Source organism: Macaca fascicularis, chromosome 2, assembly GCF_037993035.2.
Source record: "Macaca fascicularis isolate 582-1 chromosome 2, T2T-MFA8v1.1".
Classification (NCBI taxonomy): Eukaryota; Metazoa; Chordata; class Mammalia; order Primates; family Cercopithecidae; genus Macaca; species Macaca fascicularis.
The window spans coordinates 79,488,473-79,512,978 of NC_088376.1; the positions used below are offsets into that span (position 1 = coordinate 79,488,473).

General features: G+C 38.6%; 1 protein-coding gene across 10 annotated transcripts in view; it reads right to left on the reverse strand.

Moving 5' to 3' along the window:
• Positions 1 to 6,399, reverse strand: part of GOLIM4 (golgi integral membrane protein 4) — an 85,457-nt gene extending 79,058 nt beyond the window's left edge. For 6 of the 10 annotated variants that reach the window (XM_074033734.1, XM_045386662.3, XM_045386661.3 and 3 more), the window contains exon 1: positions 5,574 to 6,399. In XM_074033734.1, the coding sequence (XP_073889835.1) occupies positions 5,574 to 5,760 (187 nt within the window). In that variant the 5' untranslated portion in view covers positions 5,761 to 6,399. Of the gene's footprint in view, positions 1 to 5,204; positions 5,306 to 5,573 lie in introns of those variants that run through there. The other 4 variants (XM_074033737.1, XM_074033736.1, XM_074033735.1 and 1 more) reach the window with 1 other exon arrangement.
• Between the last annotated feature and the right edge of the window lie 18,107 nt (positions 6,400 to 24,506).

Here is a 24,506-nt window from a genome sequence, read left to right on the forward strand (position 1 = left end):
TATTACGTATGAAGAGACTGAGTCACCGAAAGGTTAAATAACTTGCCCATGACCACACAACTAGTAAAATAAGACAGCAGGAAATCAAATTCAAGTGCTCTGACGCCTCAGCCTGCATCCACTACATCTCACTGCCCACAATATCACCATATATATGCACATTAATAGGCCAAGAATAAGTACTACATAGGTATAAACTATTTATTGAGCACCTACTATACGCCAGGCACCAGATGCTGGAGATGAAGGAATAAAAAAAAAAGCCTGGTTCTGTACTGAAGGAGATGTTTCTCTCTCTCTCTCTCTCTTTTTTTTTTTTTTTTTTGAAAGAGTCTTGCTCTGCTGCTCAGGCTGGAGTGCAGTGGTGTGACTGGGCTCACTGCAACCTCTGTCTCCCAGGTTCAAGCAATTTTCATGCCTCAGCCTCCTGAGTAGCTGGGATTATAAGCATGTGCCACCACACCTGGCTAATTTTTGTATTTTTAGTAGAGATGAGGTTTAGCCATGTTGGCCAGGCTGGTCTCAAACTCCTGACCTCAAGTGATCCACCCGCCTCAGCCTCCCAAAGTGCTGGGATTACAGGCAAGAGCCAGGGTGCCTGGCCAACATTTCCTTTTTAAAAGTAGATTTAGGGAAGGTTGAAAGCAAAGAAATAACCAATGACAAGATGTATTCATGCTTAGGCCAGTGGGCCATCCTAAGTGTTAGAGGAGCCCAACGCAAAAAACACTAACTTAAATAACAAATGTTTGCACACCAAAAGAAACGACAGAGTAAACAGACAGCCTACAAAATAGGAAAAAATATCTGCAAAGTATCCATCTGACAAAGGGCTAATATCGAGAATCTACAAGGAACACAAGCAGCTTGACAAGAAAAATAAAATTAAAAACTGGGCAGAGGACATGAAAAGACATTTTTAATAGGAAGCTAGACAAGAAGACAACAAACAGAAAAAAATGCTCAACATCACTAAGTATGAGAGAAACGCAAATTAAAATCACAATGAGATAGCATCTTACACTAGTCAGAATGGCTTTTATTAAAAAGTCAAAAAACAACAAATGTTGGCAAAGATGCAAAGAAACGGGAATGCTTATACACTGTTGGTGGGAATGTAAATTAGTACAACCTTTCTGGAAAACAGTATCAGGATTTCTCAAAGAACTAAAAATAGAGCTACCATTCAGTCCAGCAATCCCAATACTAGGTATATACCCAAAGGGATATAAATAATTATACAAAAAAGATACCTGCACTTGTATGTTTATTGCAGCACTATTCACAATAGCAAAGATATGGCATCAACCTAAGCGTCCATCAACAGAGAACTGGTAAAGAAAATGTGGTATATATACACCATGGAATACTACTCAGCCGTAACAAGGAATAAGTCATATCTTTTGTAGCAACATGGATGGACCTGGAGGCCATTATCTTAAAGGAAATAACTCAGAAAAAGAAAAGTCAAAGACAGCATGTTTTCATTTACAAGTAGGAGCTATACAATGAGCATACATGGACATAGAGAGTGGAACTGGAGACTACAAAAGGTGGGAGGCTAGCAGGGGGGTGAGAGTTGGAAATTTTCCTGTGGGGTAAACATGTTCATTCTTTGGGTGCGCTGAAAGCCCAGACTTCACCACAACTCAATATATGCATGTAAGAAATCCACACTTGTAACTCTGCACTTCTACGGGTCCACATTTGTGACCTTTTTTTAAATTTTAAATAGTTGTAACATATTCATCTGGAATAGGAACATATAAACCTTACAAAAACTTTTTCTTCATGGTTTCTCCTTATCCCTGTAAGTCCAAAAGCATTGCAATACTGTGTTTTAGGAATGTCGGGCTCTTTGCCTCTATGCTAAAAGCCTTTTGTAAAAATTTAAATAGTTATATCTCTCTCCCAGATCTTACAGCACATAATTATTACCTTAGCAGTCACACCCTCTCCTAATCTGATAAGATCCAGAACACAGTTAATCAGTAACCCTAGTCCAAGTTTAAATTGTCAAGGAAGGTCCTTTCTTCTGAGTAAGGTACACTGGATGTCTGCATATTCCTGGATGTTCATTTAAGGTACAATAAAAGAAGGTGGTTAGCTACATAAACAAATTCGGCCAATTTCAAAATTTTTACTCATGACAAACCTGGCAAGAGAAGAAGGGATAAAACAGCTTACCTCAAAAGGGATTCTGATAACAGTTAACTTTTAATGAGCAGTACCTACTATATGCCAAGTACATTCTAAGAGCTCTACAGTCTATCACCTTCATTAATCCTCACAATACCTCTATAAAATAGGTTATTCTAATCTCCATTTTATAAATAAGAAAAACGTGGAGGTTCACACAAAAGGTTTTAGAAGTAGAATTTGAATTACAGTCTAGAAGCCAATCTGCTTTAAATCACATGCTCAGATAAAAAAATTCAAGTGTCTCTGGGGTCAAACAAGTAAAGTAAATGCACGGAGTGGCTCAGTTTTAAGATTATAGAGGTGTGGCTCTCAACCTTGGCTGCACACAGGAATCACCAGGGGAGCTTTAAAGACTATTGAAGCCTGGGTTCCACCCCCCATAGACTGTTATTTAATTGGTCTGGGAGCCACCAGGTGATACTAATGGGCAGTCTAGACTGAGAAACACTGCTTATAGATACAGACAGTGGAGCATGGCTCACTTGAAAGCAGTTTAAAAAAATTAAAGGTTATATAAACACTGTGCTGTCCAAAGATTGTTATTACCTTTGCCACCAGTATGTGACCTCTGCCCTACTCCTCAGTATAATTAAGGTACCCGTATGGGAGATAAATAGATGGCTGATTGCTAAGAGGGAGAGATAAACAGGCAGATATAGATATTTTTATAGTGGAAGGGATTTGCCTAGTGTTTGACCTTTCTGCATGCCATCCCCGCCATCTTCTATTTATGGGGCTCTTCTATAATAAAACTTGTAACTTGGGGTTACAAGTAACACACTTTCAAAGGAATCTATGAAGTATAATGTATTCTTAAATTGAAGGTGACCTAAATATGCTCACTTAACAAATGCACATCACCAGGTTATAGGACCAAACTACTGAAATTTTGAGTCATTTCTAAAAAGACCACTCTTTGTAAAGTAATTAATTCTGATCTGAATCCAAGGCAGGTCATGCAATCCCACCTAACTAAACAAGTATTAAGACTGGAGAGCCTGATGTCCTAAAAGCCCATCTATGCAGGTGGCACACGGTGCTGTTGAGTAAAATGTCATTTGTCTTGGAAAAGGGAAGCAAAAGTTGCATACCATCAGAAAATGTTCATTGAATGGCCTACACATGCGAAATCCAAAATAAATGCTACAGAAGTCAAAAGTGAATCCACAAAAAACAAAAACAAACAAAAAAACTGTAGCCTGCTTGTGAAAAAATTCTTAATGCATAATCATACTGCAAGTTTTGCAGCACCATAATTAAAGAGGAAATGACAAAAAAATAAATTAAGAAATGAACTTTGAAGCCATTTATTCAAATTAGGTAGAACATTTCCATCTGCTGCAAAACAAAAGTTGTACATTTTAATGATCCTGTATTATCATTTACCACCTCTTTTCCCCTCTACCACCACCACCACCAAAAAAAGAAAGGGCAAATTAGAACAGAAATTTCTAAAATTTCAAAATGAAATACTGCAAATAAAGGCCATTATTCAGAAATCAGGGCCTTAGTCAACAATGTCCATCATAGGCCGTTGAGGCAAAGGAGCTACTTGAACAAAATATTTTCTTGTTGTTTTATTTGGCTTTCAAAAAGCAAAGACACAGAAGCAAAGTCTCAGAAAGACAAAAGTGCCTGGGATGAACTTACTCACCACAGTTTCAAATAATTTTTGTTTGTTGTTTGAATAAACACGCATTGATTCCCCTAATGAGTGTCAGGCACAGTGTGGTGCTGGGGAGGTAATGGTGAAAATGACAGCCTTTGCCCTCTTGGGACTCCTAAGAGACCAAGGCACACACAACCTCATATAATCCACCATACATGGCCCTTCCAGCCATGTTTACGAAAATCCAGTACTGTTGTACTATTAGACAGCAAATTTTTCCCTTGGTCTAACATCATGGAACTTCACAGGGAAGCTACTGATATCTTCTAAATAAATAAGTAAACAAATATCCATATTCTCATACCAACAATAACTCATGGGTAAATTTCAATGAGTTTAAAGAAATGTTTTTGAACCTAAGAGTGTATCAAAACGGGTTTTACTTTTGAACCAAGCCCAGCCATGTATTTTCATTGCCTGTGGCTATGCAGCCTCAGTAAGCTAAAAATACTTTTCTTTCTTCTAAGCTGGGAAGAGCAAGTAAGTTCAAGCAATCAGATGCGTATCATTTTCTCTCATCTTAAATTTTTTACTAGAAAACACTTAGAATAACTGAAGCAAGGAAGAAGCATCCGTTTTATATCTGCACACACATACACAGAAACATTCCTCTAGCTTGCATCTATCTACCTAGCAATATTAAATAAGCTATATTTGCATCATCAGCAAAGGCTGCCAACATTTCACTACTTACAGCTATTCATTATTTTTTGGTTGGGGAGAAAGTTGCATAAGTATTGAAAACTAACCACAAGTAAAAGCTTGCAAAAAAAAAATATGTATAGGATACATCCTTAACAAGACGACATGGTGCCGACTTTGAGGTAATGTTTCTGAATTTACATTAAAAATAAATTATGTTTGTGAAAATTACATTCAATCAGATTCTAAAATAGAAGGACACAAACTTTAAGTTCTTCTACAGGTCTTGCTCAAGTTGGGTTTGCTGTGCATGGCAAAGTGAAAACCTGTTTCTCCTCTGACTTCCCGAGCTTACTGTAAAATACATACATGCAGCTCTGTGATAAAGTAAAAGCTACTGAGGAAGACAAGCAAATCTTTTTTGAAAGAAACTACTGCAGGATGGTGAATGGTATATAGTGTGGACTTTTCCCACACATCCAGCATCTCTGAAAACATCCTATTAAATTAAAAGAATAAGAAATAAGAAACTAGCGGGTCCAGATCTAGGTTCCATTCGACTGGGCCATGACTTTAATTAAGCTGCTGGATCATGACTTAATTTTCCCTTGAAAAACAAAACAGTGTGAGAAATCTCTGCCAAACTCTCCATGTTTTAAGCAACTGACAAAGTCAACAAGCAAGCAAATACCTAGAATCGACGGAACAACGCTCCTTAGAGCAGGGCTGGCAGAAGCGGCGGAGGGCTCCTAGTTTCGCTGGGCCTTTGACAAGCCCTCGGGTAAAGGACTCTCTGCACCCGCCCACCAAACGCCCAGCGGGACGATGGGCTGGTGCTACCAAGTTCAAACCTAACCGCTGGGAGGAAGAAGCGGGAGGGTGAGAATGTCATCTCCCCTGACACTCTGGGGCCGGCAGTCCTGAAAAGCTCTTCTCTGACGTCCGTGAAGGTCAGAGGTGGCAACCACAGTGCCAAGAGCTCCCCAAAGCCACTTTTCCTGCCCGGGTGGAGGCGCGGAGCAAAGTTGGCCACCGACTGCGCGCGTCCCGTTAGCCGTACCTTGTAACTGGGCGGAGAGGGACTCCTGGTGCTGCTGGTACTTTAGCGCCACCGCCTCGGCTTTCCGCAGCTGCGTCTGCAGCTCGTAGTAGAGCATCGCGCCGTAGAGAAAGCCGAACACCACGGTCAGCAGTAGCAGCGTCTGGAAAATCCGCTTCTGCTTTCGGGAGCACATCCCGTTTCCCATAGTCCCGCCTGGACCCAACGCCGCGGCCGCCCCCGCCGTCTCCTCCCCTTGGTCCGAGCGAGCGTCTCAGCAGCGGCCGCCGCAGGAGGTGGCCAGACGCAGCATGAGGAGGAGATGCCAGACACAAAAGCCGGCCCGTAGGGGAAGTGGCGCCCGCTCAGCCCCCGCGCGTCGCGGGGCGCGCAGCCATCGACGCCGCCCGGGCAGCTGCAGCCAAACTTCTGCGACGCTCGTTCTCCGCGAATGCCCGGGGCCGGGAGGGGGCCCTCCGCATACTTCAGAGCCGGCTGCCTTCGCGCCTGTCCCCAGATGCCTCCTGCCGTTTTTCCTCCTTCCCACTTTTTGGCCCCGCTGCCCCCGGGCAGCTCTTGGAGTCCCGCCCTGGCAGCTCCCCGCCCCCTCGCGGCGGCTTCCACTGCACGACTTTGTTGCCACCTAAGGGAGGGGGTGCGCGCCCAACAAAGGGACCATGACTCCGGGCCGCGCCCCGGCGCGGCCTGCCCAATGGGTGGAAGGGTGGGGGCCAGCTGCCTCGGCTGGTTTTGGGGACGGCAGAGCGGTGTCACTGACGGGTCGGCTGGAGCCTCTGCCGCGCCGCCACCTCCCGCCCAACTTACGTGTCACCCACGGCCCCGCTATTCTGGCCAACGGGATTCCGGGAGGAAGTCCCACTCGGGCTCCTTGCTCATTGGGCCCGTCCGAGCTGCCGCTCCCTCCCTTCGGGAAGGCAGTGCCGGGCTCGATTGGACGCCCGCTTTGTCCGTCCGACCCCAGGGCCGCGCCTTCCCTCCCAGTGCCGGGGCAGGAGAGGGGCTCTTTGGGCAGCGCTGCCGCCTGGCGCCGGGGTGCGCCCACGTGGAGTCGGAGAGGGTGGGAAGAGGCAGGCGGAAGGGCGGGGAGCTTTGGGTGGGCGGGGTACTTGTCCGGGCCTGAGTCTGGGTGAGGTTCGGTGAACACGTGTGTGTGTGTGTGTGTGTGTATTTGAGTATGTGTGTTTGTGATCCAGTTCTCGGAACGCACGTGGAGAGCGTAGTAAAATGTATGTATGAACGAAAGAATGGATGGCAGTAACTGTGTGCACTCTGCTGAATACAGTTTCTTTCCCTGTCCAATAAACAGATGCGGCAGACACATGGGATAGCTACATAGCACAATCCCGGTAGTCAAACCAGAGATGCTGTGTCGACTGCCTTACCCCATCCAGTGTATTAGCCTAGATGTGTGTGTGCCCACAGATGGCCCGGCAGGAGTCGGGAGACTTGAAGCACGCTAGACTTAATGTTCAGTTGTCCACGTGGTCTGGGGAAATCAGCTTGCCATTGGCAGAAAGGAAAGAAATGATCTCACATTTCTCCTCTAGCTGCAAATAGAATAATTTAAAAACAAATCGTACAGACTGAAATGAGTATCCATTCATTTTGTCATATATATTTGTTTTATTGGTGGCAAAACACATCAGTTACATTTCTAAATTACATTTTAAAGGGCAACAAAGGTTCCCTATGTAAAAACTAGTACAGCACAGGAAAGGTAATAACCAAAAACCTCTTCGAAGAAATGTATACTGCATTTATTTTTTCTGTGTACCTGAGGGGAAAAATTAAGGTTATGCAGAAATGATAATGTTTGTTTCTGCTGTTGATCTGAATTCTAAGAAAAGTAAATTTTATCTGTCTCAATAGTGTGGTGTAATGTATGATACACTGCATAATTTTTATATTCTAACTGGACTTTGGTCGTTACCATTGCTAATGGGCGTGAGTGCTCAAAATGGGGGTAAATCTCTTTAGCTAAATTCAACAGAAAGACAGTTCCTGGTGCAAAAGTTTTTTTAGGTGGACTCTGAAATTATAGGTTGCTAAAGCCATAAAATAAACTGAATTTATAATGATGCTAGTCTGTGGCATTTATACCACTGTAAAAATAAAGTGTGTCTTGCATGTGCTTTTCCTTAATAAATAATAACTTGCATTATATTATTCAAAATACTTTCGTGTACAGATACACTGACTCACTGATCACCGCCAGGGTGTCAGACTTTCATGTTGGTAAAGAAGCCAAAGTTTATCAAAGTGACTATGATAGCTCTAGGACCTTTTAGGTCTTGCATAAAGTTAGTTACTCAGCAAGATTAGAATCCAGATCCAAATCCTGCTCTCTGTCTTTTTCTTCAATAGAAACAATGTTCTCATTCTATTATACACGTTACAGTCAGAAACTGTATCTCCATTAACATGAGAATCTGATTGTAAAAGAAAACAATCTAAAGGAGTTTGGGAGTTTTGTTGTGTAAATACTACATAATCTTGCTTATTATTAAATCTACCACTTTAAATTCCTCTTTTCTAGTTTGACTCTCAGAAATTAAGATTGGATAATTACTGGAATCCCTTTAAAATTCCTCATAACTAAACATTCCTTACTGTTGTCAGAGTACTTTGTTAAACAAACTCTTCCTCCAAAAACACTATCCAAATTTAGACCGGGCATGGTGGCTCACTCATAATTCCAGCACTTTTGGGAGGTTAAGGAGAACAGATGGCTTAAGTTTGAGAGTTCGAGACCAGCCGGGGCAACACAGCAAAACCCCGCCTCTACAAAAAATATATATATACATAAAAATGTAGCTGGGCATGGTGAAGTTCACCTATAGTCCCAGCTACTCCAGAAACTGAGTTGGGAGTATCCCTTGAGCCTGGGAGGTACAGGTTGCAGTGAGCCAAGATCACATCACTGCACTCCAGCCGGGGTGACAGAGGTGAGACTCTGTCTCAAAATAAATAAATATATAAATAAATAAAGTTTATGGCAACAATCTTGCCCCATATTTGAAAAGAAAATTATCCTAGCCACAAAAGAAAAAGAAGTTGTTGGAAAATCATTGCTCATATATTACACAATATGTATTTTAGAATCTTTGGAAAATTCTTATGTTTCCTGAATGTATGATTCATCTTAAACTTCTGATACCTTTGCATGTGATTCCAGACTCCAACGATATTCTTTGCCAATGATATTCTTTGCCTATTCTTTGCCTGTAGAGTCAGCTGCTGGCTGACTCTACAGAACATAATAAATGCAGGCCATAAAACACAACTCAATATTTTAGTCATAAAATTTGAAAGAGCAAAAAGTATTACCTGAACTTATCCATTATTTCAAATTCGAGAAGGGTATGTAGAAGTACATAAAATCACTAATGGTGGTATTTTTATAATATTACATTTCCAAGGTAAAGTATACTGCTAGTTTTCTGAAAATATCAGTATAGAACTTTTGAACAGCCAACATGAGGAAGCTATCCAAGGCCTATAAATTGAATATACATAACATTGCCTTTGGGTAGCAATTGTAACATATGAGCTGTTTATACTGGTCTTGGAAGGTGTGTTGTTTATTCTATTTTTGCTTCTTTGTTATTTTAAAAATAGTATATATAATTATATTTCTATATTCCATATATTTAACAATATATTAAATTTTAAATTGTAAACCCTGAAGAATTTTGCTGATTTAGTATTTTATTTCTAAGTCAGGAAGAAATTAACTGAAAGATACTCCAAGTCTTACATTTGAGAAGGGCAAAGATAACATTTGAGAATATTAATTCTCTCTAACTTAAGAGAATTTGTCATTTTAATCAAATTTGTTCATTTTCAAAATAAGGAAAGGAAAAAATATAAAGTTGAGAGAGACAGCTGACGTATAATTTCTAAAAGTAAGATTTTAAATTAATAATATTTAGGATCCTAGAGTAAATAATTTCTATTGCCTAAATCTTTTATTTAAATTTCTTTACTATAGGTGGAACTCAATATTTTGTAATTTGTAGGAGAAATCACCACCTAAGAAAAGGTGATGAATATTAAACAAAATTTAAAATAGCTTTTCAGTATTAATAAACTAATTTTAACCTTTTCATCTGACAATTACAGAAGTTATTTATCCTGTAAAACAATCTTCACTCTATTATGTCTTCACCTTTTTACCAGTTCATCAGTTTGCTGTCCCCTAATGAATACACTTGCCTTGCTGCTTGCCACCTTTACCTGAGCTGTTTTGAGAGGTAAAGAAAGTTACATTCAAAGTATTATGTCTTTTTGAACATTTTGTGAGAGATGTTTTGAGACACCTTTTTCATAGGATTTTGATAATGCCCTAGTTGTAATTGTTAGAAGATTAACAAACTAAAAAATAGGTCTGGCCAGGCGTGGTAGGTCACGCCTGTAATCCCAGCACTTTGGGAGGCTGAGGTGGGCAGATCACGAGGTCAGGAGATCAAGACCATCCTGGCTAACACGGTGAAACCCATTCTCTACTAAAAATACAAAAAACTAGCCGGGCTCAGTGTCGGGCACCCGTAGTCCCAGCTACTCTGGAGGCTGAGGCAGGAGAATGGCGTGAACCCAGGAGGTGGAGCTTGCAGTGAGCTGAGACCTCACCACTGCACTCCAGCCTGGGCGACAGAACGAGACTCTGTCTCAAAAAAAAAAAAAAAAAAAAAAAAAAAAAAAAAAAAGGAGATCTGTGGCTAAATGCATAACTGAGTAACTGAACCCCACTCAATGTATCTTTGTGCCTCGCTTTCGTCTGTCACTAAGTTGCCACCTTTGTAATTTTCAACTATGTCCGAAGAGGAGGGCAGAGGAGAAAGTAGATGATTAGCTCTTATTTGTAAAAATGCTTTTCAGTGAAAGAAACCTTACCATCAATATCACTAAGAAATACCTTTGGAGGCCAGGTGCGGTGGCTCACGCCTGTAATCCCAGCACTTTGGGAGGCTGAGGTGGGCAGATCACAAGGTCAAGAGATTGAGACCATCCTGGCCAACATGGTGAAACCCCATCTCTACTAAAAATACAAAAATTAGCTGGGCGTGGTGGCGTGTGCCTGTAGTCCCAAGCTGTTCAGGAGGCTGAGGCAGGAGAATCGCTTGAACCCGGGAGGCGGAGGTTGCAGTGAGTCGAGATTGTGCCTCTGCACTCCAGCCTCACCACAGAGCGAGACTCCGTCTCAAAAAAATAAATAAATAAAATAAAATAAAAATAAATAAATACCTTTTGAACACAGACTACTAATAATGTATGTGATTTAGAAGTCCCTATTTGCCACAGAATGTGTAGCTAGTCTAAAGGAAGAGGAACTATCATTTCAAACCTCTAACAACATTCTAAAGCAGGATATCTAGCCAACCTTAAATTTTTCCAAATTCTAAGGCAGTACACGAAATCACTATGAATGTGTTGCTTAATGTTTGTTACAGCTAGCATATAATAAGCTAACTACCACATTGTTTTTTTTCAGTTTAATTTCACAGGATGTTAGAAAGAATGGAAAAGGAGCATATATGAGCCTCAGAAGTGAACTTCCTAAATCTTCCAATGGCTTATCCAACTTCTCACCAACTCACTGCCTTTAGTAGTCAAAGACTTTAGATAAGCAGAGAGACCACAGAAAAGATCAGTGGCCAGGAAAATGTGACATTTTTAATGTCCTCTCTCCCAAAATATTATAGTTTATTGGATTTATTTTTATGAAAGCTATACTTGGTTTACTCATGACCATTTTATAAAATTGGCATTACAATTTTAATATGATATACCATATAGTAATTTTTTAATTGCGATGAGGGTGGCTGGTCATATTTATAAAGTATCCAATGCCAAGTCCTGGGTCAGAAATTCAGCATTTAATTTTAGAATTATTCCTAAGGGAAATAATAATCTGCTTCATAACGTTATTTAAACTATAGTTTTTAGGAATATTTTGAGTCAAAACAAAATGACTACCAATAGTTTCAGGTAGAAATAAAGTGGAACAAATTTTCAAACAAAATGTAAGAAGAATTGAGTTATCACAGCATTGAATTCTGCCCAAATTAAAATTGTGAAATAGAAACATTAGTCTTGGATCACTCTTGCTCTTTTTCATTCTGCTCTCTAGTTCAACTCTTGAACTCCTGGCATTCAATATTTTAGTTATCCCCCTTGGTTTTCCAGAATCTTAGACTATGACTATGCCCTTCTCTCCCAACCTCCCGTTCCTCACCCACTCACATACACACACTTGGACTTGCCTTCTTCAAGACAAAGTAGCCTAATCTAAAATGACTCTTCCTTTCCTTTGACTAGCTGCTTAATCAGAGGAAAGAAAACCCGATATGTTAACTAACAGGAAGATATTAAAACTGAATTACTAACTTAGTATTCTACCCAACAATTTTGAGAGAAACTGTTAAATGAAAAGACTGAACTCCAATGGCATAATTCTAGACTGCCTCCAGAGCAGATGAGTGACAATTGTGGCTTGACTTTTTGCTAGCTTGTCCCTGATTCTCCTGCCCAATTCTAACCAACCTTAGAAGAATTTAGATGACTCAAGATGTGTAGCGTCAAGGCACAAATCCCACTGAAGTTACAAACAATCTGGAAGGTCAAGAGTAAGTAACTGTTAGGACCATTAATTCTTGCATATGTAAAATGGAAAGGATAACCATAGTTCTCCTGCAAAATTCAGAGAAAATTGCTTAAGAAATTAACCCACAACACTTGAGAAGCAAAACTTCACACTTTACGTAAAACTCAGTGCCGTAGTGGTTCTTGTCATTGTCCACCTAAAATGAATTGGACCATTTGCTTACCTTCAGAAAGTTTCAAACGTTTCAGAAAAACTACCATTTACTTTTTAAAATTAAACTTCAGCCACCCAGTTTAAAATGATAATTTTCCAATTATACTTGTCAAGTGAGCTTCTTTAGTTGCTGAGAAGGGATAAGAAATTTTCTTGTGACACATTCATTCAAGACTGGCTTCTAATTATTGGGTTATAATTGATAACTAATTTTTAAATACACTTTAAATCTCAACATATTTTAAAATAGTTACTGTGTGCAAGGCACAGTGCAAGGACAGAGTGCAAGATGGGTGATGTAGTGATGAATAAATGAGGGATCCTCATTTCAAAGAGCTTGCAGACTTTGTATTTATTTGTTTAAAGACTATATTGAAGCTCTGGTGGGAAATTTAATTGCTCAGGGAAAGAGCAGAACAGGAAAAGAATAGGCCTAAGGATGCAGTCAAGATATTCCTAGAGAAGACGGCCTCTTGAGGCAATTAAGACAAGTGGTTGGTTAATCAGTGAAGTCAGTTAAAGTCAAAAAGTATAAAAGTGATGCGAAGACACCTTAAAACATATAAATGGATCATATGCAGTGGCTTATGCCTATAATCCCAGCACTTCGCGAGGCCAAAGCGGGCAGATTGCTTGAGCTCAGGAGTTGGAGACCAGCCTGAGCAACATTGCAAAACCCTATATCTACAAAAAACTACAAAACTTAGCCAGGCATTGTGGTTCATGGCTGTAATCCCAGCTACTTAGAACAATGAGACAGGAGGATCACTTGAACCAGGGAGGTCCAGGCTGCAGTGAGCCATGATGGTGCCACTGCCCTTCAGCCTGGGTGACAGAGCGAGACCCTGTCTCAAAATAAATAAATCCGAATAAAAATAATAAAGAATAAAATAAGAAACATATTAATGTACTTTCACTGAATTCTCTTTTAATATGGGACCAAAGCTTCCGCTTTATGTGTGGACCTGTTGTTAGTTAGAGCTTAGGTTTGTCTTGTAGCCATAGAACACCACTCACAGTTTCCAGCTTCGGCTTCATTGAGTGGTGGATGGTAAGGTAATCTCAATGTAAAATACATCTAAACATAAATAATTTTTTTTTTCTTGGTCTTGGTGTTCACCTAATTTGACTGCAATTTTTCTTTAAGCTATTAGCCATCATGGAACTTTTCCAAATCATTCAGCTTAATTTTCATGGAAATAACTCATATTTTAGCCTGACATTTCTTAGTTTGCATAATATTTGATTAAACTGCATAATTAAAACAGCAAGAACAATTGCATGAACAGTCTTAGAATAAACCACTTGGCTCTGCTAAGCACACAGCTCAATTGACATGTACATACCTATTCGAGATTAGCTTACGTGCCAGGAGCCTTCAGCCCTGAAATCTGGAGGGGAAGGACAGGGAGGCTTCTGATGATCTGCTTGACAGAGAAGAGGAGAGCCTCCTCTAATCCAGTGAGTTGCATAAGTAACATTAATTGCTTCTACTATACATTCAAATGACTAGAAAGGTAAAACAAGGAATTGTTGGTGAAGAACCGTTATGTGAGAAAAGTGACCAGGAAACCAACGGAATCCAGAAGAGATTTCTTCAAGAGAGGAGAATGTTACTAATAGGACTACTGAGAAGGTGAGTAAAATAAAGCCAAATAGGCCATAACAGAGTAGGGATGAGGTAGAAAATTGCAAGAGTATGGCAGATAATGGGTAAAAGTAAATATGAAAAGAGGTGTGGTAAGTGTGAACTTTGGTGGTAATATGTTTGGCTGAGAAGGGAGATAAAATTGGGTGTAGCTTCAGTAGAGGAAACCAGGTTAAAATAAAGTTTGCTTTTTGGTTTTGAGTCTTGGCTTCATTTGATTTTTGGTTTGTGGCTTGTTTGGATAGCATATACTTAGCAGTGTTTGGAAAGGAACTGGTGGAGAGGGATAGGTTAAAGATGTGAAGTGCTATATTTAAGAATAGATTCTAGGAGCAAAGAAGGATCTGCCTCAGTCATTAGAATGTATGGACCATTATTTCTTATGGCAATATCCTATCATACAGTAGTTCATTTTCCATATTAAAGGCTCAATAAATTATTAAACAAATGATCTGAAGAGTTACTAAAAAGAAGGAATTTGAACAGATTGCCTAGATAAGTGAACAAGAAATTTGTTTGAGGGCCTAAGGTCTTGTGTGCTTGTATTAATTTACTTTGATTAAAATGGGGTACATTCAAAAAATGGGCATGAGTTTATGATAATATCCCCAATAAAGAATCTGCAAGACAATACCTATGCATAATATTTAAGAAGAGAAACTATTTCTTCTTTGAAAAGAGTAATTGGTCCATTAAAATTCTTTTTATGCTAATTGTTAGATATGATGCTTACTAAGTAGTTTATGACATATGCAAATATTTCATAATGTTAAATGGATATAGAATGTAAAGTGGTATAAACAATATAACTACAAGAATGTTAAAATATTTATAGAAAAGCTTTTATTATATCTTACTACTTTTAGGTAATTAGATGAAGAGAGGAAAAAAGGTATTTTTAATAACCCATGATAATCAATTTATTCTCTTCAGGATAATGATGCTTTTCACTCATTTGCAGTCTTTAACATTGTTGAGCATATCTATGATCATAAGCTCTGTTTTCTAAGAGGAGTGAGTTGATATCACACCATATCAAAGGAGGGCAAGATTCCCAGCTCTGGAACTGCCATTGCACACATTTCTCCCATCCTCTTTCTCCTCCATCTTCAGTAATCAATTAAGTACACTTTCTAGTTGATCTCAGATGTGACTAGCATGATGTGCTGTATTTGTATTTATTTTTGTTTGAGAAATTTAAAAAGCTTCACAAACAACATCTAATAAATCTCTTTAAAACACTTTAAAAAATAGGCATCTCAACATTTATTTTACTAATCATGTCTAGCACTGTGCCTGGTACATAGTAAACACTGAATAAATTTTTACTGAGTAAGTGAATCAACTTGGCACACAAGATGGAATCTATTTTCCACTCCTGCCATATGTCAAAATAAAAAGCAGAGGAATTCATAAGATAAACGTTAGAAAGAGAGATAAGAAAAAAAGATCTAGAGGAAAATGTAGGATAACATTTATCTGATTTAAAATGTAGTGCAACTTTCTAAGTAGAGAAGCATTAGAAAAAATGGCAACAGAAAACAAACAGATTAGACTACTTGAAAATTAAACTGTTGAATTTCAAACAATACTGAAAAATTTAAAAGCGAACACATAGGGAAATATTTATACACATTAAATAGATTGCATAAATTACAACTTTAAATAAATTTGTGTACATTGTTGAAAACACTAAGATAAAGAATTACAAAGTTCATAAACAGATAATTCATAAAGTAGAAACAACTGAAAACTATGTAAGAAAGTTTTCAGTCTCATTAGCAATTAAAGAAATGGAAACACTACTAATAATCTTTTATCACTAATAAAATTAGCAAAATGTTTAAAAAGTTTATATTAAAAATAACTCAATATGGTAAAAAATTTTAAAAGATATGCAGAAAAGAGAACTATAGATTGATACACATTTTCTGGAAAGCAAATTGGCAATACGATCAAGAACCATAAAATATTCATTCAGTCTCTTATTTAGTAATTTCCCTTCTAGGAATCTATACATAGAAAGTAATCTGGATCTCAGAGAAACATTTTTCATGCAAAGATTATCATTACAAATCTAGTTATTGTAGGAAAAATAAATAGAAACAACCTAAAGGTTGAACTGTTGAAGAAAAGTTATAAAGAGTAGAATATTAACTGGCAATTTCAACTGGTTATTCTAGTGTGGGATCCTGAGAAATGGACAAAAGAAATGATTAATGTGAAAGAGGATTATTAAGAGGAATTCCTATTTTAAAAAACAATAAGGTGGTGGGAGGGATGGCAAACAAACAAAATCCCTTAGAAAGTAACTTTTGCTCAATCTCTCAGAAGAGCTGTAGAGAAAGTATAGATCATACCTCAGAGTTGGTCCCATTAGGAGCAAGGAAGCTGCAGTATTTATGTTCTTGTTCCTTGAAGTCATTGATTAAGGGATAGGGCAAACGGAGTAAATTCCCAGAAACTTCCCTGCCGTTTATGTGGAAACAGACTGAGGGTAGTCCTCCAAAAAAGCCTGTTACTGGCTGTTGAGAGTGAAAGCACACTGAAAGCCTGTGTGCAGGAAAATGGTAAAGGTGTTCACGTGAATATGCATGGAGTGCTTACATTATCCACTAAAGCAATGCTTTCAATGAATACTAAATAATATGTTGAATGCTGAGAAAAAAGGTAGGTTCAAAATACTATATAGGGGGACCAGATTTACACTACAGCTTGGAACAACTAAAAAACTGTACCAAACATATGAAACAATGATTTCAAACATTAGACAAAAAGCAAAAGTAATCCTAGAGAGACAGGAAACAAAAGCAGCAGAGCTTATGTTTGTTTTCTACCTACTTCCTGGAGAGGAGGATGCAGCATTTAGATGGGGGAATCCAGGTGGAGCATGGCAATCTCTCTAATAGAGGATATAACCTGTTTTATATATATATATATATAACCTATATATATATATATAATAGAGGATATAACCTGGGAGAACAAGGAGGCATTTTGCATTAGGGGAAGCTGGAGGAAGGGTATACAGAAACTCTACTATTTCTGCAATTTTTCTGGAAGTTTAAGATTACTTTAAAAATTTTAAAGTTTTTTAAAGTTTCCCAAAGAAAAGGAAAAAAATGGCACATGATAACACAAATTCGAAGAAACATGGAGTGGCTATATTAATATCAAGGTAGATTGTAGAGAAAATAATATTATCAGGAATAAAGAAGGTCATTTCATAACAATAAATGGATCAATTTATCAAAAGGACATAATAATACTAAAAGTATATAAATCTAATAGCAGGACTCCTGAATAAATGATGGAAAAACCAATAGAACTAAGAGTTGAAGCTTATAGTTGAATCCACAGTTACAGCTGAAGTTTATAACATTTTTCTCTCTATGTAGTAAAACACAAGCCAGAAAATCAGTAAGGATATAAAAGACTGGACAACACTATCACTTAACATGACCTAATTCAGATTTGTAGAACATTCTTCTCAACAGCAGAATGCACATTCTTTTAAAATGCACATGGATCCTTTACCAAGATGGACCATATTATAGGCCATTAAATGAGTCCCAATATATTCAAACCATACCAAGTGCTAGTGAAGATGTGGAGCAACTGGAATTCTCATACACTGTTGGTGGGTATGTAACATGATGGCAACAAATTTGGAAAATAGCAGTTTCTGTTCTTTCCTTTATTTGAGACAGTCTCGCTCTGTTGCCCAGGCTAGAGTGCAGTGACACAATCTTGGCTCACTGCAACTTCCATCTCTCAGTCTCAAGCAATTCTCCTGCTTCAGCCTCCCAAGTAGCTGGGATTACAGGCGTGTGCCACCATGCCTGACTAATTTTTGTATTTTTAGTAGAGGCAGGGTTTTGCCATGTTGGCCAGGCTGGTCTTGAACTCCCATCCTCAAATGATCCACCCGCCTCGGCCTCCCAAAGTGCTAGGATTACCGGCATAAGCCACTGCACTCAGCCTAGTATCTTAAGAAGTATACCTACCATGTGCCGTAGCCATTTCTCTTCTGGGTATTTACACAAAAAGCAAAGATTTATGCCCGTGAAAAGACTGTATGCAAATATTTATCGCAACTTTATTTGTAATAGCCAAAAACTTAAAATAACCCAAAAGTCTGTCATCAGGTGAATCAATAAACAAAGTTTGGTATAGCTACACAGTGGAATATTACTTAGCAATAAAAAGGGATGAACATATTCATACACAAAATAACATGAATGTATCTCAAAACAATTATGGCAAGTAAAGTAAGCCAGATGATAAAGAACATATAGTTTATGGAAGTCATCCTAAAAAGTTTATATTTTTTCTTTAAAGCATTGGGAAGTTATTGACAAATATTAAACAGGGAGGGACATAATGTCTTTAATTTAGAATCCTTCCCTTGAGAGTGGTGTGAACACCAGATCTGAGAGTGGCAAAACCGGGGGGGGGGGTATTAGAACGTCATTAAACTTATACTGTCAATGACTAATAAGGATGGTGGCAGTGAGATGAAACGTGTGTATAGATTCCAGAAAAACTCCAGGTAGAATTGAATTGATGGTTCATTATGTGGAATGTATTAGTCTGTGTTTTCCAGAGAAACAGAAAAAAATCTAAGGAATTGGCTCATGCAGTTATGGAAGATGAGAAATCCAAGATCTGCAGTTGGAAGTTCGGAGACACAATAGAGATGATATTTTACTTCCAGTTCAAACCTACAGGACTGAAAACTAGGATAGATGACGGTGTAAAATCCAGTCTGAGTCCAAGTCCAAATGCTAGAGAAGACCCATGTCTGTCTGAAGATTGATGTCTGTTTGAAGAAGTCAGTCTTTATTTCTATTCAGTTCTTCTACAACTTGGATGAGGCCCACAAACGTTAGGGAGGGCAGTCTGCTTTTGCCAATTCTATGTTTGCCAATTTGCCAATTCTAATGTTAATCTCATCTGGAAGCACCTTCCCTGACACACCCAGAAATATGTTTAACCAAATATCTGGGAAGCCTGTGACCTAGCCAAGTTGACACAAAAAATAAATCATCACAAGTTCACACCTTGTCAATGTGGCACCCATAGGGATCTCTTTAAACATAGTCTCCAAATATAGATAATAACAAGGTTATAATTCCATTTACATGATACAACTATCATGTAAACAACCAAAAGCGCACTAACCTCTTCCCCAGAAGAGGGGGTAAAGTCCTTGAGTGATGGTTATTTTTCTCCTGGTATTGCATAACTTAAATACATTAATATAAACTTAAAAATACTTAAATACTATGACATAAAGTCAATTCAACTTATGTTACATGATAAAAGAATAAGAGACAGAAGAAAATAAAAATGTTTAGTATATATTTTTGTGTGTGTATATATGTCATGTTTATGTATATATGCAAATTCATACACACAAACATATTCATAACAAAAGAAGTAGAAACACTCATAAGGACAATTTCAGTCCTCATTTCTGTAACTGGTCATGTGGTCATTGCCTATATTTATGACTATTTCCATTATCCATTCTGTATTTTTTATTTGCTTTCAGCAAATATCAAGGCTGGTCATGGTCCTTTACCTGGTAGAGTGGTCCAAACCTTCATTTCTGAAAGGCCTGATTCATTAGAAGTCTTTCCTGGACTGGGTTATTGTAGTTTTCCATTAACCTTAATCACAAGTCATAGTAATTCTAAGGGACGCCCCAAGGGATCTCCAGTATTCCAGACATTCTCTTACTTTTAATTCCATTGTGAAGTAGTCTAATTCCCTTTGGTAGTCAAGATCAATCACCCCAGCCAGCCTAAAAACTCCCTTCTTATACTGTTGGTTCAGATGCATGAGTTTAAACTGGCTGGATAGCAGTCCTAACTTCCAGTTCAATGCAATCATTGTTTTGTGTCCTGGTGGAAAATTTTCTCCCTTTGGAACCAAGACCTGTAGGCCAGCAGAGCATAAGTGTGGGAACAGGAAGCAAAAATTTTGCCAATAGTCCAATAGTGATAATGGTGAGTGGTGCCACTTCCTTTCCATGACTTGATTCCTGGACTTTGGAATCCTGGCTATGGGAGAAGCTGATTCAGATCATATACAACTTTCTGGAAAATCTCGCTGCATCCCTGCAAGTTATTGCCACCTAACTAGCACTATTACTAATTATTCAAAAGGCCATTCCACTGTTCTATCAAACAAACTACTTCAGAATGGTGGGAAACATGATAAGACCAGTGAATTTCATGAACATGGGTCATTGCCACAGTTCATTTCCTGTGAACTGAGTTTCTTGATTATAAGAAATGCTGTGTGGAAGACCATTATGATGGATAAGGCATGCTTTAAGTTCATGAATTGCTGTTTTGGCAGAAGCATTGCATGCAAGCAAGAAAAAACATGTACCCAGAATAAGTTTTTGTTCCACTAAGAACAAAATGCTGCCCATTCCATAATGAAAGCAGGCCGGTGTAATCAAACTGACACATTACCTGCTCTCTCCTACTCTGTATCTGTGGCATCCTAGAGAGTTCCCTATGATCAGTTGACAGAGGAGAAGACTCAGATGAACTTGAACTAAAAGTTTATTGATTACCTGACATCTATTGGCCTGTAATGTGACTGGTGGACCACAGCAATGTTTGAGTCTTCTAGAATTAGTGTCAGTTCAGAGCCAGTGTCCAGTAGTCCCCAAAGGTCTGATTATTTCCTTCTCCTCAATGAATAGTTACCCTAATAAAAGACATAGATCCCTTTGGTGAAGGCTGGGAGAAGATTAACAGTATAAATTTTTGGCAGTTTTCCTTTTATTAGTTAGGTTAGATTCTTGTCCACCTGACCTAAAACTTTTTGGCTTATACAGATCAAACAATAACTTAGTATGTTTCCTATTTTATTTTTAGGAACATCATGATTAACTATCCGATGTCATAGTCTGTGCAAGTCCGACTATTCTGATTGCTGCTTTGACTCTGCTGTTCGTTACAGTAACCATATCCACTTTGCCTTTGGTGGTTGAGAGCTGTCACTTTGCTCCTGCCACCCTGGGATTCAATTATTCCCGTTGCATTTAGATTTTTCAATTTAGTGACCACAGTCCCCACTACAGTGTTCAGCCTACAGAGAAGAATGATTACAGAGCTCTTCCAGGATGTCAGAGCTCCTTTTATGAAATCATTTCTCAGAGTAGTGGTGAAAGGTTTGTCTTCTGGACCCTTCCAGCGGGGAGAGTAGGTATTAAATGACAAATTCACTCTACCGTTTCAATCTCCCTAAGCATTTGAATTCCTTCTAATACATTAAACTAAGGCAGGTCTGGCATTTCTATTTCACTCATGATGGGCCCCATTTTGGTCCATGTTTTAAACAACCAATGGGCCACACTGGTGGTAGAGCCTTTCCTCACTCCATGGGCTGCAATATTAAATGGAGAATCTCTGCTTAGTGAGACCAAAATAAGTTCATACTGATCCAACTTTATGTTTCTATTATCATTATCCCACTTCCTCAATATTCATTCCTACACATGTTCCCCAGATTTTTGTTGTGTAAATATAAAATAGTTCTTTTGGAGTGTAGCATACTTCCTCATGAGATACAACTGGTATTTTCCTATTAGGGACTTACTAGGACTTGAATCTAGTCTAGAAACAAAGTGAGGTGTTGATGGGGTCCTGAGGAGAGTCAGTATTATCTTTCATGGTAGCTGCTGCAGCGGAGTTTCAGTTTATTCAGGCAATGCAGGATTGATCCCTTCAGATTCAGGTGGAAAGACCAAAAACATGAGGGGTGGGAGTCACTACCCTCTGAGGGTGGGGAAGCCGCTTCTACTAGAGAAGCTGTTTCCACAGTCTTCTGAAGAGAAGATTTATCAGAATTTAGGGACTCAATGTCCCCAGCTTCATTAGGATCTTCTTTCCACATATGCACATTCCAACTGATAGAACCCCTGTTTTTCCTTATCAATGCCCTCACTTTAACAGTTGACACCCTTCAAGACTGGGAGTTCAACTTGTGTTGTCATTTAGCCAATCACAGCATGAAATTCTGCATTTGATTTTCAGCAATCTCAGCCCTGGAACCGAGGTAAGAGTCTCCTTAGGGCACACATAGAAGCTTTTCAGATCATATAAATGCACCTGAGCTGAGCATTGGAATCCCTGAGCTCATCATTTTCTTTCACCACTTTGTCCAGCTGCATTAGGAAAAAATCAGTTAGCCTTATTATATCTGTAAGATTTCCAAAATGTTTGTAAGCATCATAGACACAGTCACCTAGCTCCTTGCTTCTTATGAGTAGTTGACTAGGAGTATCCAATGGAGGTATGTTGCGTGTATCTGTTGCCAGATCATGTGAACTATCATCGATTACTTTACTACTGGACATGGTCATTAAAATATTTAAATCTAATAATATTAGAGAGTTGTTTTAGTTCATTCAGGCTGCTATAACAAAATACCTTAGACTGAGTAATTTATAAACAACAGAAATTTATTGCTCACAGTTCTGTAGACTGGGAAGTTCTAAACCAAAGCACCAACAGATTCAGTTTCTTGTGAGGGCTTTCTCTCTCCTTTAAAGATGGCATCTTCTTGCTGCATCTTCACACAACGTAGGAGAAAACATGTGCCTTTCAGTTCGTATCATGAGGGCACTAATCCTATTGATAGGGGTGGAGCCCTCATGACTTAATCACTTTTTTCAAGTCCCTACCTCTTGATACTATTACACTGAGGATTAAGTTTCAACATTTGGGGTGATACATTCAGGCCATAGCAAGAGCCAACTCCAGAAAACCCAGAGCCAATTCAGAAAACTCATTCTTAAAATTCAGTGCCTCTACAATCACTCTTGATACCAAAGTCTGTGTTAGTCTGGGTTTTCCGAAGAAACAGAAGAAATAGGATATATGTTATTCCTTATAGAAATACATTTACTAGAAAGAATTGGCTCATGGGACTGTGGAGGCAGAAATGCCCAAGATCTGCAGTCTGCAAGTCGGATACCCAGGAGAGCTGATGGTATAGTTCCAGTCTGAGCTCAAAAGCTTGAGAATCAGGAGGGCTAATGGTACAAGTTCCTGTCTAAGTCGAAGTCTGAAGGCAGAAGAGTGATGTCTTATGTGAACACTGATATTCTGGTTTGAAGAGAGTCAGGCAGAAACACACCCAGAGAAACATTTAATCAAATATCTGGACACCCTGTGGCTCAGTCAAATTGACGCATAAAATTGACCATCACATGGAGGATAAAAATGAAAGAAAGCATCAAAGACAGCTTTCTGTTTTCTACTTTAGATCCTTGTATGAATGGTGGCTCCATACATTCTAAAAAGAATATGGAAGGAAGAACAGATTTGAGGCACATCTAAGAAGTTAGGTGCTAGACATGTTTTATGAAGCCTGTACAGGGTATCCAATTATACATCTATGGCTTTAGATCTGGATTAAAGATATAGAATTGAGAGCTCTTAGTATATAAGCTTTAGAGGGAGTGGATAAAATTTATCAGAAAAAGTATGCACAATAAGAAGAGTAGATGGTGAATAATGGAGCTATGGAAAATTGTTAACATGAAAAGACAAGAAAGTTAATGGCACAGAGGCAAGTAAGACAGAATGAGACCAGGAAGCCAAGGTAGGAGTTTCAAAAATGAGACAAAGGAAAATTGTATCATTGACTGCTGAGAGGTTATACATGGTAAATATTCAAAAGTGTTCAACAGACATAGCAAAGAGAAGATTCATGTTATATTCAGGGAGAGCAATTGCAGAGGTAAAAAGGGCTGAGAAGTGACTTAGTGCAGAGGAGATAGAGGCATGAAACATACACTACTCTGTCAGCAGCTTAGATTGATGGGAAGTAAAGAGATGACACAGGATGGAAATAGAGTCAAAGAAAGCTTTTCGGAAGTGCTGAGGGGAAGATCAGTGATGGGAAGAGGAATGACAAGGAACAGCTCCCTGGAGTGTTATAAGGAATCAAATCCGGGGCTTATAAAAAGATGGGTTTTAGACATGCTGGGATCACTACCCATTCATTTTTTTTTTTTTTGTCTAGATAAACATAGGTAAGTTTGTCATTACAATATTCTATTGTAGGTGATAACAATTTCTATTTTTTAGATATGTGACCCTTTTATATAAGCTTAGGAAATTGCTTTACTCCATGATTTCAAAAATTATCTATATCCAAATGGGATAATATATTTGAAAATGCTGTAAAATGTAAAGAGTTATATAACTTCCAGCAGTATAGTCACTGAGAATGATTTGAAAAAATATGAAATTTTGTCCTTTACTCTCTACCTAAATAGTGATAATAGGTCCCAGGTTATGTGTTTCTTTTGTAAGACATTCACTCTTTTTGCCTTTCTTTCTCCTTCTATTTCTTCAAAATACCCTTCAAATCACTCTTGTGCTTTCTGTCCTATGGCCCACTTTTTTCTGCACTACTCTAACAATCTTTTAAC